The 16724-nt window shown below is 50.1% G+C and overlaps 1 protein-coding gene across 1 annotated transcript in view; it reads right to left on the bottom strand.

Annotated features, from left to right (window-relative positions):
- The window catches only part of LOC103086016 (60S ribosomal protein L17-like), a 10053-nt gene extending 8842 nt beyond the window's left edge, over positions 1–1211 (bottom strand). Inside the window, 2 exon segments of the mRNA XM_082931534.1 lie at positions 699–814; positions 816–1211. Of these exon segments, the coding sequence (XP_082787660.1) occupies positions 699–814; positions 816–1211 (512 nt within the window).
- Between the last annotated feature and the right edge of the window lie 15513 nt (positions 1212–16724).

Genomic DNA, 16724 nt, shown 5'->3' with positions numbered 1-16724 from the left:
TAGGGAACTTACTGTATTCAATGCCAGTTTTATTTTTTATTGTTTTAAACATTTATTTATTTGGTTGCATCGGGTCTTAGTTGCGGCGTGTGGGATCTTTCATTGCGGCGTGCGGGCTCTAGAGTGTGTGGGCTTAGCTGCCTCGCACGCAGCACGTGGGATCTTAGTTCCCCAATCTAACCAGGTCCCCTGCACTGGAAGGCAGATTCTTAACTACTAGACCACCAGGGAAGACCCTCAATGCCACTTTTAAATGCAAATATGAGAGCATTTAACTCCCATGTGGAATCACCAAAATTATGCAATTCCTATTTCATAGCTCATATATGCATATTATTTCATTCTTACCAGAACAATGGAAACACTGCACAAAATATTGCACAAAACTGACTCAACCTTCATTTCTCTTTTTTCTGCTTTTACTTTTATTTGCATTTATTTTATGCTGAACTTACTCCCAGGCCGTATGTTTTTTTTTTTGCTTTTGCTTTTTTTTTTTTTGCGGTCCGCGGGCCTCTCACTGTTGTGGCCTCTCCCGTGGTGGAGCACAGGCTCCGGACGCTCAGGCTCAGCGGCCATGGCTCACGGGCCCAGCTGCCCCGCGGCATGTGGGATCCTCCCGGACCGGGGCACGAACCCGTGTCCCCTGCATCAGCAGGCGGACTCTCAACCACTGCGCCACCAGGGAAGCCCCAGGCCGTATGTTTTGCTTCTTCAGTTTCGTCCGGTATATCTTTTTCTTCTGTTCCACCTCCTCTTCTGTTTTAGGAACAATGTGCTCATTTTTAATAACAATCATCTCAATGTGAGCTCACGGGTGCGCTCATGTGGGGTCCATCAAACCAGAAGTTCTGCCAGTTCGGCCGGGGCATCTTGGGGCTTTTGTTCACCTGGATGTGCTCAATGACCCAAGAATCTACATCCTTCAACAGAGCAGTACTCTCTGCATTTTCAAGCATGTGCAGCAAAAATTCAGCACTCTCTTTGGGACACTGACCCTGCATCCAGCCCCGCTGTTTGGCTGGGGCAGACCTACCAATCCCACCGCTGTAACGACGGAGCGGCACGCACTGCTTCTGAAGAGTGACGTCCTTCAGATCCTTGATGGCCTGGGCAGTTTCACGGATGTTCTTAAAATGAACAAGAAGATTTGAACCTCTTGATTTACATGATTTTGTGGGGTTTTCTGGGGCAAGTGAATAGTGAACCATTTTCTGAGATGACTTCAGGCCGCTTGTGGGAAGAGCTTCTCTTCTTGATATGCACACATTCTGCCAATGCTCTCTGTCTTCAGCTTGCTGATGAGGAAAGAAGGACTGAGAGGAAAAGGAACTATCTACGTGGGGACAGGGAAGCAAGGAGCAGGGTGGGCACACAAATCACGCTGATCTCCTCTGCTTACACACATGCCCCACTGTCCCATCGGACTTCACTCACCAAACACGACACAACATGAATACATGAGCTGTCCCACCAAGCCCTGCCCAAACTTTAGATCCATGAACAAATAAACAGTTGCTGTTTTTGAGCCACTGAGTTTTGTGGTGGCTTGTTACACAGCAACTGATGACTGATACAATGGTTGAAATCACAGTTAACATGAGACCAGGCTGTGGTTGAACCCACGTTTCCCTCCTTCTCAAGTCCACATTCCTCTCTGCCCCACCCCGCCTTCCTTGCAAATGTTTCATAGTGTTACTCCTATTCTCCTTGGAGAGCTGAGGGTTGAGCTAGAGGGGGCGTAGGTTACTTAGGTGCAACAAACCAAAATTATTATTAGAGCTTGGAAGAAGCCACATCTGGACTCGATGTGGGGAACAAGGGGTTGGTGGTTGGGTCAGGGCTGAGAACAGGCCGGGCCTCTGTCCAGGGTGAGCCTGGGCCCAGCGGGGTGCTTAGACATCTGTTTTCCATCCTGCCTCAGTAAATAAAGCTGCTTTCCTCTGCTGACCCTACAGGAAATGGGAGTCAGAAGTTCGGCTGGCCAGGAGTGGACCTCTCCTCTGATAGGAGGCCTCCTACATGCCTGGACAGGATGCAGAGTGCAGGGCCTCAGGCTGCCACGCTCTCTCCCCTCTGAACGAGCAGAGAAAGGACTTCTCAGGGCCTCACTTGGTCAAAGAAACAGGTTTTCCTCATTTAGCCAATGCTGTTGTCCTAGCTGTCAGCTATTAGCATATCAAATTAGTATGTTGGGTGTTTATTCTTTTGATCCCATGGCTCATACATCAATAAAGATGTTTTCAGTGGCCAGAAACAGAGAACTTCTATTCAGTTAGCTTAGACAGTTAAGGAAAGTGTATTATCTCATAGCACTAGACTAGCTGTCAGCTATTAGCATATCAAATTAGTATGTTGGGTGTTTATTCTTTTGATCCCATGGCTCATACATCAATAAAGATGTTTTCAGTGGCCAGAAACAGAGAACTTCTATTCAGTTAGCTTAGACAGTTAAGGAAAGTGTATTATCTCATAGCACTAGAAATCTGGGGCTTCCCTGGTGGTGCAGTGGTTGAGAGTGCCGCTGAAAGGTATTTTACCTTTAAAAAAAAAATCCCTATTTTCTCAGGGGACAATATGAAATAAAGGGTTAAATCTCCCCTCCCCCCACCCCGCCAATCAATAGAGAAGGTAAAATTGCAGGGGGAAAAGGGGGTGGGGAAAAGTAGCAGTCCTCCCAATACAAACTGAATAACTCACTTGTGGGGCTGAAAGGACTGGGGCCGGGGTTCTGGGAGTCGGATCCAGAAGCCTCTCTGCCTCCGCACCGCCTTTCCACGGAGACAGGCACATAGGCGACCGCGGTTAGCTCCGAGGGGTGCTGCGCTGGGCGGGGAAGGGGCGACAGGGCCTCGCTTGCACCGACCAGACCCTCTCCACCCCGAAGGGATTTTGGCTGCAGTAACGCGGCGGTGCTTGAAGTGGCAGATCTGCCGTGTCTTGGCCGGGGGCCCTTGGTCGCAGTTAGGGATGCGTCCTCTCTCCCTGATCGCCCTCTGCTTTCCCCAAGGGCCGCTTTGTGTGAGTGTGGAATGGTGCAAGGTCCAGGGCCCCAGCAAGGCAAGCACTTTTAGCGAGGCCTTCCAGGAGTCCCAGACTCTCCTAGGAGGCTTGTTTCCCTCGGAAAAGAGAGAGAGTGAGTGAAGGAGCCACAACTTTGCTCGCCAAAAAATGGGTTGATACTCGCCAGGGCCCAAAAGGCAGAGATGTCCACCAGGCAGCGCTGGCGCTGCTCCCACACGCTTGCCTCGCGGAGTCATTGTGGACCCTGAGAGTTCACGTCCACTCGACTCCTCCACCCCCGGGCTCGGCCCCTCGGGATAAGCCCCCGAGCCCGAAACGGAGCAGGCTCCGAACCCACGAGGGCAAGCAGACGGATTTCCTTCCATGGGCCGTCTCTCCATCCACCACCGCCGGCGGGTGCGAGGAGGGTAGTGCAAGGGAGCCAGCGTTCGGCCGAGCCTGCGGCAGCCCAGAGTGGCCTCAGCCAGAGACGCGCCGTGCCTTTGGCCCTGGCCGAGGGCTCCTTCAGAGGGCTCAGGCGGGCCCGGAGCGGAGAGGGCGACGGGGCCGAGCTCTCTCGGGCCACACGCCGCGCCCTGGCGGCCGGGGTGGGCGGTGGCGGCGGAGGGGGTTCGTCCCCTGGCAACAGGTGCGTCCCAAGGCCCGCGGGCTGCTTCCAGCCCTGCCGTCCTGGCTCCGGAAAGACCCTGTGAGTTTCTCAGCCTTTGCACAGCACTTGAAAAGTAGCGGGTCGGCGCGGGGACCCGATATGGAGATACGTGCCCCGGGCGCACAGCCTCAGCTCTGCATCCCCACACAGGACGCAACCCCGGCTCCCGGGGACCGCGCGCTCCAGAGGCTGCGGGGCTCCTCCTGACCCCTTCCCACCTCCAGATCGCCGGGGACCGTGTCTTACCCGATGCCTGGGGCGTGCCGCTCGGTGCCCGACGCCCACCGCTCCGCAGTTCCAGCCACCGAGTTCCACTCCAGAAGCTGCCGCTCTACCCGAGGCCGCGGCGATTTGGGCTCAGGAGCGACCCCTCCCCAACCCCTCGTAAGAGTCCAGCGACGAATGTCACGCTGGCTGACCTGCCAGGCGGCTACTGTGAGGAACCGGTCAATCCGCAGCGTCCGCGGGCTTCTCTGGCTCAAGCCTCAAACTTGACCGGCAGAAACTTTGGCCAAGACCGAACAGCAGGAGGCTGCCCTGTGGGATTCACCTTTTAACCCAATCCCCCGTCCAAAACAAAAGAGATAAGAGGGAAACCCAGATATCTCTAAAGATGCTCCGTCATGTGCAACCGGAGCAATAGCCTAAAAACTAGTTGACCACGGAGGAACTTCTCAAAAAGTAGTTTCTTTCTTTATCTGCTGAGTAAAACATTCACTTCACAACAATAGCAATGGCGGCTAGGTCATCCAGACTGTTAGGTTGATCAAAGAAGCCGTTACCAAAAAAAAAAAAAAAAAAAAAAAAAAAAAAAAGAAGTCCGGAGGAGTGGTAACTTCAGGAGAGGTTAATCCTGCAGCTCAACACCATCATCAATGACCCAGATTATTTCCTCTTTTCCTTCCCCTCTGCCATTCTCAGCATGTTGCCTTGTCCTTGGCTAGCTCACCTGACAGTCACAAGATGGTTGCTCCCACCCAGACATCACATTGTCACACAATGTCCACAGCATCAAAAAAACAAAAACAAAAACAAAACAAAACCCCAGGAAACATCTCATTCTTGTGTCCCATTTTAAGATCAAGGAAAATTTTTCTCAGAAGACTGCTCTTCACTGCGTATTGGCCAGAGTTGAGTCACATCCTATGCCTGAATCTATCACAAGCAAGGAGCATAATGCCACTATTAATGCCACAGTACTAACTCTGAGCCCAGAAGGAGAAGCACTGACACCAAAAACCAACATAGGCTCAGCGGGTGCTGAGGGGAGGGTAGTGGGAGAGAGAAGGCCCATTGGTTAGGCAACCAACTGTGTGTACTGGAGCTCATTTGATGGGACCCAGCTTTTTTACAAGTAGGGGAAGAGGAGGAAAGAACTGGTATTCACAAAGTGAGCTGGGTCCCTAGATTCTATTACTCAATTATATTGCCTCACAAAGTACTTAAGCGAGTATACTGCATTTTACTTAAAGTACTCACTGGAAATATATAAAAACTCAGGGACTGAGGCAGAGACTTTGTTCCCTCATCTGAGCATCTTTTTAGGGTTTGGTTTTTTTTTTCTTTTTTCCCCTGTTTAGGTTCTTAAGAGCAAGTGTAGGGAATTCCCTGGTGGTCCACTGGTTAGGACTCCATGCTTCCACTGCAGGGGGCCCGGGTTCGATCCCTGGTCCAGGAACTAAGATCCCACAAGCAGCGTGGTGTGGCCAAATTAAAAAAAAAAAAAGGCATCAGTGTAGGAGTTAGACCCAGACTTCAATTTGGCTAAGTCCCTTTCTGCTTTTCTGATCTTGTACAAGCTGTTTCATCTCTCTGTATCACCTTTTATGTGTAAGATGAGGATAAAAATACCCATCCCCGAACTGCTTTATTGACCAATACACTGCCTGGTGCATAGAAAAGGGTCAAAAACTGTTTGGGGCAGATGGAGCCATGTGACCCACATTGGCTGTCTCCTCCTACAAAGCCCACCCCCCCACTCCTTCCTTGAGCTCATCTCCCTCCTCCCAGCCTCATCCTCAGGCTCCAGGATCTCTCCCCTCATATCCCTCCTACCCCTCACCTGCAACACTTCCTGTCTGGGCTATCCAACATAGCACCTAGACAAGATGTCCCATCCACATTCCAGATGAGGAAACTACATTTCTCTGTGGCTGCCCACCCCATGGAATCACTACTCACCAAGTCCTGACATGTCCACGCTTCAGGCCCCAGCCCCTCTCCATTCCCGTAATACTCACTTCTCTGTATTTATTGGTCAGGGTTCTTGGTTGCAAGCAACAGAACACTGACAGACTCCTCGGGCTGGCTCAGGAAGCAAGGATCACCAGATCACAGCCAGAACCCCAGCCCAAATCACACCTCAGGGTGAGACCAGGGAAGACAGCAGTGCAACTGACCCTGAGGCTCCACTGCCTCTGAAAACTCCTCCTGCTGCTGTCGCCAATTCTGTCAGATACATCCCATCTCTGCTCCTTTGTATCACCTGCTTAAGAGTCAGAGTTCCTAGGTGGTTGCATCTGATTGGCTGAGCCAGGTCACATGCCTGCACTGCAACTGCAAAGGAGGCTGGGAAAGTGAGGTCTGGTTTCTAGGAGAGCAGGAGGAGGGCTCTGCCTCCCTGGGAGACTCACAAGGTAGGGGATGCTCCAAACAGATGCTGGAGAGCCATGGAAAGGATAAAGGTGCACTCTGCTGGGTGAGATACCATTTGCTCCCTGTGGCTGCCTGTCCCGTCCTCCACTCCCAGTATTAGGAAAATGCTCTCAAGTAGGCTTCAGGAAAGTCTATGGTGGTCTGACTCACCTGGAATCAGAGAGCACTGGCAATGGGGAACCATACCCTGGGAATCCCTGCAAAAGAAGTTTGAAGACTTACATAGGTTCACCCACTTTTTGTTTTGCCAAGAATTTCAAAAGCAAATAAATAAACCACGTTCTACTTTCACCATCATTTTATAAAAGCGGGGACATCTTAAGCACCAAAAAGACAAACACACAAACAAAAAGCAGGAGAGGGGAGAGGGCAATTTGAGAATACAGTAAGCACAATCCTTAAAATTAAATATATGTCAGCTTTAAGGAAACCTCAGTATATCATCCGGATTTTTCTGCTTTCACAGGAAGTCTATGTAAAGGTCATGACACAACTGGCTTTGAACATAGACTACAGACTATGTAATGGTACTGTATCAATGATGTTTCCTGATTTTGTTAACTGCAGGGGTTTTGTAAGTCTTACATGGTAAGAGAACGTTCTTTCTCTTAGGAAATATACCCTGAAGCATTTAGAGGTAAAAGGGCACCTGTCTCAACTTATGCTCAAACAGTTTGGGAAGAAACTATACACACATACACAGTCACACACATACACGTGTATACAGAGAAAGAGAAATAAAGCAAAAGGGACAATATGTATATAATTGATAAATCTGAGTAAAAACTAGACCAGAGTCTTCGTACTATTCTTGCCACTTTTTTTGTAAATTTGAAATTATATCAGAATTAAAAGTTATGCCCCACCCCACCCCCAAAATGTTAACAGTGAGTTAGCAGTGATTCTCAATAAGGGTTGGATTTCACTTGGTACATGACTTTTTTGGTACTGTCTGAACTTTCATGAACATATGTGATGTTTGTAATCAGAAAGAGTAAAACAAAAATTATAGAAGTGGGGACTTCCCTTGTGGCACAGTGGTTAAGAATCCGCCTGCCAATGCAGGGGACACAGGCTCGATCCCTGCTCTGGGGAGATCCCACATGCCGCAGAGCAACTAAGCCCGTGCGCCACAACTACTGAGCCTGCGCTCTATAGCCCTCGAGCCACAACCACCGAGCCCGCATGCCACAACTACTGAAGCCCACGCGCCTAGAGCCCATGCTCCACAACAAGAGAAGCCACCGCAATGAGAAGCCCGCGCACTGCAACAAAGAGTAGCCCCCGCTCACCGCAGCTAGAGAAAGCCCGTGTGCAGCAATGAAGACCCAATGCAGCCAAAAATAAATAAATAATAAATAAATAAATTTATTAAAAATAAATTACAGGAGTTAAAGAGAAAAAGAAAAGGCTCAGTCTAGCATTTGACACTCACTGATCTGGCCTAAGTATCCTAAGTATCTAAATTTACAGAGACGTAATAAATTCTACAGAGACCTGAACTGAGGCCCCGGCAGAGCTATGGCTGGCTCAGTAGCATACCACAGCGGTTATAATCAGAGTCAGGTTATTATCAGACCAGATCTCCTTTTCCCCACACAGGTTCCTTCCATTCCAGGATGCTGCCCCCTGAACTCAGCTGAGGGTCCGAGGGCATGAGGGGCCAGTCAGAACTGGGCAGGATGGGGGGATTTGTCCCCTCCGAGAATGCCACATCCTGTAAGGATGCATTCCTTCAACCTTCTATCCCTGTAAGGTCCCATCAAGAATTGTTCCCCTACTATACATAAAATAGATAAACAGCAGGGATTTACTGTATAGTACAGGGAACTACATTCTATATCTTATAATAACCTACAATGGAAAAGAATCTGAAAAAAGTATATATATATATATATATATATATATATATAAATATAACGGAATCACTTTGCTGTCCACCTGAAACTAACACAATACTGTAAATCAACTATACCTCAATAATCTTAAAAAAAGAAAAAAGAATTGCTCCCTACACACTTATTCATTTGTTAGATGGGGAAACTGAGACCCAGAGAAGTTCTGGGGCTCGCCCAAAATCATACTGCAAGTCCTAAACTCTGTAGTCCAGGAACAGAGTAATTGGTCAGATTTGGCTAAGTCACCTCAAGTCCAAGTTAGAGAGGATCAAAGGAAGAGGCCTTAGGAATTAGAAAGGAACAGTGAGGGGGAGGCCTGCAGTGTCTGGATTGCGAGAGTCCCTTCCCTGACCCCTCTCACTCTCAATGTGGCTTTGGTTCCCCTAAGCTTGAAAGAAGAAACGGCTTCAGAGGTGTACCATGTCCCACAACTTCAGGAGGCATCGTTTACATGCCAGTCTATGAAAATGGCACCTCTTGGAGTTGTGCAGTGGACTCACTGCACAGCTGTACACAGCAGTGCTGAGAAAGTCATTTGTTGTTGCTGTTCGGCGGTGGGGAGGTGTTTAGAGAGGGGACAGGAGTGACTAACACTGTAGCCCGGATTAACCAGTGACTGATTCCATCCATTCAGTCAACCACTATTTATTGCCACAGATTATATGCCAGGCATCATGCTAGGAGCTGGGACTTTCCAGGCTTGAAATAGAATGTACACTCTAGACAAGGATGGAGAAACAGTCTCCCCACAAGACCCCACCAACCTCCCCCCCCACTCCTTCCCCCCTGCCCAGCCTTCTGCATCCTTCAGGCCCTCCTGGAGGAAGCCTCCAGAATCCTCCCCTCCCCTCCTCCCACAGTCAGATGGGCTGTTGAGCTTTTCTGCATTTTCTGTGGGTCCCCTCCATGGGGTGGTGGGAGCCCCTTGCAGCAACTCCTTCCTCCATGTGGTACTTAGGACTCATTCATTCATTCATTTTACTTCTTTTATTCCACAGGCATTTGCTGTTTGTTAACTAGATTTTTTTTTTTTTTCATGAAAAAAGAGATGTGTACCGATGGTTTAAAAACACAGCAAAAGCAAGAAGTGATTCTCCTCTACCCCCCAGTCTCCCTCTCAGAGACAACCATTCTTCCCAGTTTCTAAGTCTCCTTCCAATTCTTTCCAGGCAGTTTCTAGTGTATAAATATAAATATAAATACATGTGTGTGCATGTGTATTGTTTACCTTTTTCACAAAAGCAATAATGCATTACACATTGTGCTGCACCTTGATTTTTTTTTTTCTTCACTTAACACTGTAGTGAGGTATTTGGTCCATATCAACACACTCTCCCACAACTGTGTACTATTCCAGTGTGGGGATGTCCAACCATTTAGGTCAGTCCTAACTGGTCGACATCTAGTCTGTTCCCAGTTGTCCATGGCCATGAAAGTCTTTCTCCATGGATCTTTGTACATTTATAGAAGCCTAGATTCCTTGAAGGGTAACTTCTGGGGCAAAGGGGATATGTACTTTGCATTTTGATAGATATCATCCAAAAGTCCTCTCAGAAGTTATACCAGATTGTACAAAAAGCCACTTTTTGGGTTTTGCCAGTCTGAAAAATATTACCTCATTTTAATTTACGCTTTTAATTATGAAGGATGTTAGCTTTTTCTCCTGTTTCCAAATCATTGAATTTCTCTTCCCCTTCCCTCTCTTCAACAGTGTTTAAGAAGCCACTGTACACCAGGCTGTTCATTTTTACAGCCACATAGGCAAAGTGTCTGGGACCTGGGGAATTTTCAAGGTCTTACAGAAAGGGTTTGAGACCTGGTGGGGTGGGGAATGTATTGGCTTGAAAATATTTTTTAAAGACCAGAAAATTGAACCTAAAATGATGTAATTTAATGTTGACCAAATGTAATCTTACGGCAAGTTCATTAACCGGAAAACTGGAACTCATGAACACTTCATTACATTTGAAAGCAATTTGTTGGTTTAGGTGTTCTCATTTCAAAGAATTCCCAAGTATGCAGGATGCTTTTCAAGAAATTAGAGTCCATTTTAATTTAAACACATTAACTGTAGTTGAATAATTTCACAATCATAATTAATTGAAAACCCTTTTTAAAAATTTACCATAGGGCTTCCCTGGTGGCGCAGTGGTTGAGAGTCCGCCTGCTGGTGCAGGGGACGCGGGTTCGTGCCCCGGTCCGGGAAGATCCCACATGCCACGGAGCAGCTGGGCCCGTGAGCCATGGCCGCTGAGCCTGCGCGTCCGGAGCCTGTGCTCCTCAACGGGAGAGGCCACAATAGTGAGAGGCCCGCGTACCGCAAAAAAAAAAAAAAAAAAATTACCATAAAATGACATTCAGTGTGGAATCAGAGTGCATTTTAATATGTTTCATGTGATTTGGGTGGGGCCTCCAAAAGTAAGTGTGTCAAGGGCCAATGGCGGTTTCATTTAAAAAGCCTGTAAACCTCTGAACCAGACAGACAAGGTCTCAGTCTCATGGAGTTTCTGACCCAAGAACAAGCTGACCTTCTCAGCAAAAGTAGGAGGCAATGAAGTAGGTCAGATCTGAGTCCTGGTCTAGCGAAGGACCCCTGGCTTCTCTCCCAACCCCCTGACTGTCACAGAGAGAAAACACTGTCCCCTGTGTCACACCCACCCCAGCCTAGTGACTCAGCACTGGACATCAAGATTTTGGAAAGCTCAGTGGGGTAATGGAGCCATGTGGGGAAGGATGGGGTGGAGGTGATGCTATCTGTGGTCTCAGGACCAGCCTGGGGTGGGGGTGGGGAGTGGGGGTACAGAGATAGGGAGGAAAAGAGACAAACTGTCCCCAAATGACATCTTGAGACATCAGAACAAAATGTGTTTTTCTCTTCCCTACTCTCTCCCTCTTTTAAAGGGAGATAGAGCTCAGTCCTTGAAAGGGACCATCTGGGGGTCTAAGGCACAAGTGTGAAGGTTTTAAGACTGGGAGGTGAGCAATTCAGCACCTCCCCCTCCTCCCTGCCTGCCTCCCCCCTCATCTGAAACCTGGAGGGAAAAGGGCAGAGAGGACCTGCACCAAGTGGCCCTAGAACCTTGTGCATGCGTCTTGCGTGCATGAGTGCATTCGTGTGCCCGTTCCCCTAATACTGTATCCCCAGGCGCTGGGATGGGATTTGGCGTTGTTACACTCCATAAAGGCCTGTCTATCAAAGCCAATTGAATTGAATGACACAGTGGAGTCAGATGAGCGCTTTTGAATCCCAGTCTTGCTGTCTGCCAGCTGTGTGACCCTCTGCCAGAGGTGCTGCCCACCTCTGAGCTCATTTTCCTCATTTGCACAAAGGGCACCAGAAAACTTAGTTTGTAGGGACATCATGCAGATGAAATGAAATGAAATCAGCGAGGCATTTAGCTCCGGTGGGGCTTTTTTTATGCTTTTACCCTTTAGCTGCACTGGAGGGAAAGCAAGCGTTTGCCTGGTTGAGAGTGTGTTGTCAGGGAGGAAGACATGATAGTAGAGCAGGAAAGGAGAGGACTTTGACCTTGCCCCATACATGCCTGTAGGGAGCCATGGAAAGTTCTGCAGCAAGGGAGGGGCCAGAACCTGGGAGGTGGCTGGGATCCGCAGCCACGACCTGGACCCCAAATGCATCTGTCACTCTCTCTTCCTTCTGTACACTCCCTCCCACAGCCCAGGGAGGGGCTCCTGGGCTACAGATCAGCTCCCTGCCAAGACCGTGTCTGGGAGGAAAACAACAAGAGTGAGCCCAATCCTCCCTGGTGGCGCAGTGGTTAAGAATCCGCCTGCCAATGCAGGGGACACGGGTTCGAGCCCTGGTCCAGGAAGATCCCACATGCCGCGGAGCAACTAAGCCCGTGCGCCACAACTACTGAGCCTGCACTCCAGAGTCCGTGAACCACAACTACTGAAGCCCGCGTGCCTAGAGCCCGTGCTCCACAACAAGAGAAGCCACCACACCACAACGAAGAGTAGCCCTCACTCACCACAGCTAGAGAAAGCCCACGCACAGCAAAGAAGACCCAACACAGCCAAAAATAAATAAATTAAAAAAAAAAAAAAAGAGTGAGCCCAAGGACAAAGCTAACTAAGGACGTGCCTGAGCCCGGGCTTGAACCCCTGCTCTGAGACCTCCTCACCAAGTGATTTGGGTCCCTCTAAGCCTCAGCCTTCTCCCTGTAAAGTGGGATGACAGCAGTGACCTCACGGGGTCCTTGTGATGGTTAAATGAGATACTATGTGTAAATCACTTGGCACCATGATTGTTGTACAGCTGGAGTTCAGTGCACAGTGTCATTAACTCAGAGAGATGACAAGGGACAGGGAAGGGGAGAGACGGGACACAAAAGGGGAGAGAATGAGGAGGGATCAGATGCAGGGAAGAGTGTGCTTCTGCCTCTCTGGACGATCCACGTGCAGCCAGGAAGGAAGCACTTTGGAAGGAGTGGGGGACGGAGGGGCCGGCTCTTTGGTAAGAGAGGTCATCCCCCCTCTCCTCCCACTTCCAGCCCAGCCTGGTCCACCTCTCAGGGTGACCAGGCTGGGCATGGTGGGCCAGCAGCATCCTGGAGGATTCCAGAGCTGGGCCTCCTGCAAAGGGGGGTGAGGCAAGGCGTTCGCAGGTGATAAGAGGTAGAGCTGCAAGTGTGGGGCATGGGAGCTGGGATTCCCCATCGATCATCCATCCCCAGGCACGGCCCACCTGGCTTAACAGAGGCCAGAGGCTGCTCCGTTTGAAGTGTGGGTCTGCGTGGCAGAGAGCCAGTGGCGCTGGCTGAGACAGGTCCACTCCTACCCGTAGGCCAGCTGGGCCCTCCCCGGTGGCTGGTCACCTGAGCAGGTGCGGGGGGGTCTACAGGCTGTCACTTCTAAAAATAGAGCCCCGCAGCCTGGGAGTCAGCCAGGTGTGTCTGCCACACAGCCTCCCAAACTGGCTGATATGCACACGCCTGACAGTTCTGGGTCTGCGCAGACATAACATCAACTGCTGAGCACAGACCCCAGGAACCCACGGATACCCCCAAAGACACACGCTCAAGTTTGCACACCCATATCCTTGCTTAGACCTGATCCTGTTTATACGCTAGGCCCCTCGTCCACACACACCCTCACCACAAGGAGCCTTGTACAGTGAGAGACAGGAGGGCCTTCTGGGAAGATGGCTGGAAGGGGCATTTGAGCATCTTTGACTCCAGGAGTGACAAGGGAGCACCATGTCCGTGCTGGGACCTCATGATACCCGTAGGGCAAAGTGGAGGCCGATTGGGCAGACTGAGCATCAGGGATGAGGAGGGTATGCTGTAGCCCCAGTAGCTACTGAGGATTAAGGTGAGGCTTGTATTTACAGCCTGCATCAGAGGACTAGAGAAAAAGGTGCCTGAGCAGGGGCAAGCTGATGGAGGGGAAGACCAAGGACAGACAGGTGGCCAATGGCTGGACAGACGAATAGACTAGAAGATAGACTGGAAGACACTGGAGGATGGACGGACAAATGGAAGGACAGAAATAGGCGGATGGCCACTGGACATCTGCTTAACCAGTCTCTGGAGCCCCACAGGGCTGAAGAGCCAGCAACTCCCACCCCAGACCCCCTCCCAAGCCCCATTCCCTGTCTCCTCCCCAGCCCAGGCTCCCAAGGAGGCCAACACCTGCTTGGCCTGATGCCCAGAGATGCATTTCCAGCCAAGTACAAGCCCAGATGTGGATTCACCTCCAGGTGTTCTCACCTGAGCAGGTGTGCATAGGATGGGGTAGGGGTAGGGGCCATATCTGTGGGCTAATACCTCTAAAAATAGCTCCCGAGCAGCTGGGGAGTACCCCAATCATGGCATACACACACACACACACACACAAACACACACACACACACACAACGCAGAGCCACTGGCTGAATCAGCTCCAAAGATGCTGGCTGACACATGCACAGGTGGGGACCCATTCACTGACACCGGAACACCAGGCCCCCAAATGCCACAGCCACCAAACTGCAGAGCAACAGAATGAGCCAATCGTGTGGTCTATAATGTATGGGGCCACGTGGACCCTCAGATACACCCCAACACTACACTGTCATTAACCTGCAAAAGTTCATTGAACAGCTTCTAGACCCAAACTTGTGGAATGTCCAGAGCACCTCCTCACCCTCCGGGTATTTGAAGTCTTGCCTTCAGTGGCTCCTTCCAGAAGAAGCTGGACCCAAAGGGCCCTTATTTATTTATTTATTTATTTTTGGCTGTGTTGGGTATTTGTTGCTGCGTGAGGGCTTTCTCTACTTGTGGTGAGCGGGGGCTACTCTTTGTTGCGGTGCGCGGGCTTCTCATTGCGGTGGCCTCTCTTGTTGCAGAGCACAGGCTCTAGGCGCGAGGGCTTCAGTAGTTGTGGCACTCAGGCTCAGTAGTCGTGGTGCACGGGCTTAGCTGCTCCGAGGCACGTGGGATCTTCCCTGACCAGGGCTCTAACCCGTGTCCCCTGCACTGGCAGGCGGATTCTTAACCACTGCACACAGGGCCCTTCTTGATTCACCCTCCAACCCTGCCTCCTGCCTCACCTCCTCACATTTGCCCTCCCTGCAGCAACATCTCACACCTTGGGTGGGTTCTCTCCTTCCCATATGCTTTGATCCGCGTTATTTCTGCAACCAGGAACCCCTTTCCCATCTCACTCCTGGACTCCACATACTTGTCCTATCATTCAAGACATAGATCTCTGTATACCTAAAGTTTAATAGTGTGACACACAATAGGGCCTCAATAAGTGTTTGTTGATTGACTGACAAACTGACCAGCTGGATGAAATCATTAGAAATATAAGTCAGCTAAGAATTAGTGCCGAATAGGCTGGTGTGGTCTAGCTGCTACGCAATTCTAGTCAGAGTAGGGGAGCGTCCATAGGCTGGGGACTTTGAACCTCTAGAACCACACTTGTCACTACAGTCCCCATGGAGTGAGCCCTACATCCTTGACCTTCCACTTGCCATAGAAAAGATGCACAACTGACCAGTCAGCCAGGAGCTCTATAACAAGAGCAGAGGAGGTTAGCAGGCCACAGAAGGAGACTTCAAGCTAAGGCCAGTGTCTCCCAATCCCCTGTTCCCTTCACCTGCTGACACCGTGGGAAGCCCAGGCACTTTTCTAGGGCCTTATTCAGGGCTGGAGAATGCCAAGGCAGGCCCTCTGCCAACTCAGCAGGTCGAGGGACTTTAGATGTGCTGATGCTGGCAGCCCTTCAGTGCCCCATTTGGGCTCAGTTGGCCAGAGCTCAGGCTGGCCTGGGCCTGGGCCTGGCATTGATTGATTGATTGACATGGAGTTTCACTCCTTCGGCAAGGACAAATCACACCTGTAATAGTGTTCACTCTGAGTCAGGCCCATTTCAAAGCACTTTATTTATCATCCTTGCAGTGACTCTATAAGGTAGATACTATTCTGATACTCACTTTATGGTTGTGGAACCTGAGACATAGAGATGCATGACCCAACTTAGCTGAAGTCATAGCAGCTGGGATTGTGCAGAGGAGACCAGATGCAAACCCAGACTGTCTGGCTCCAGAGCCCAGACTTTTTTTTTTTTTGCGGTACGCGGGCCTCTCACTGTTGCGGCCTCTCCCGTTGCGGAGCACAGGCTCCGGACGCGCAGGCTCAGCGGCCATGGCTCACGGGCCCAGCCGCTCCGCGGCACGTGGGATCCCGGACCGGGGCACAAACCCGTGTCCCCTGCATCGGCAGGCGGACTCTCAACCACTGCACCACCAGGGAAGCCCCAGAGCCCAAACTTTTAACCACTATACTATACTATGTCTCTTTCTAAAAATTATTATTATTTATTTATATTTAATATATATTTAATTATATTTAATATATTTATTTATATTTATTTATATTATTATTTATTTTTATTTTTGGCTGCGTTGGGTCTTTGTTGCTGCACACAGGCTTTCTCTAGTTGCGGCGAGTCGGGCTACTCTTCATTGCAGTGCGCGGGCTTCTCATTGCGGTGGCTTCTCTTGTTGCAGAGCACCAGCTCTAGGCGCGCGGGCTTCAGTAGTTGTGGCTCGCAGGCTCTAGAGTGCAGGCTCAGTAGTTGTGGCACACAGACCGAGTTGCTTCGTGGCATGTGGGATCTTCCCGGGGCAGGGCTCAAACCTGTGCCCCCTGCATTGGCGATTCTTAACCACTGCGCCACCAGGGAAGCCCACTATAAACTTTTTTTTTTTAAAGTAAACTTGAGATTACTTGGTCCAGGCTGCCTTTGGCACTAGGGGCTTGGACACATGACATTCCAGGTCATTCCTAGCCCTGTGTCTCACACACGCAAACACACACACACGCACACACAGAGTGCCTCATTCTGGTGCTGCCAGGTACATCTGTGACCTCCTGGTTCCTCCACAGCCAGACATCAGGCCCAGTTTGGGTTCAAGTCTACTCTGGAACATAACACCCTATGACTCTCCCCTCCACTGCCACCCTGGTTCTGCCCCAGGCCAGCATTCC

This window comes from Lipotes vexillifer, unplaced genomic scaffold (genome assembly GCF_000442215.2).
Source record: "Lipotes vexillifer unplaced genomic scaffold, Lipotes_vexillifer_v1.1 scaffold278, whole genome shotgun sequence".
NCBI lineage: Eukaryota > Metazoa > Chordata > Mammalia > Artiodactyla > Lipotidae > Lipotes > Lipotes vexillifer.
Note: the sequence above shows the minus strand (reverse complement) of the source record. Positions and strands in the feature narration are given on the sequence as shown.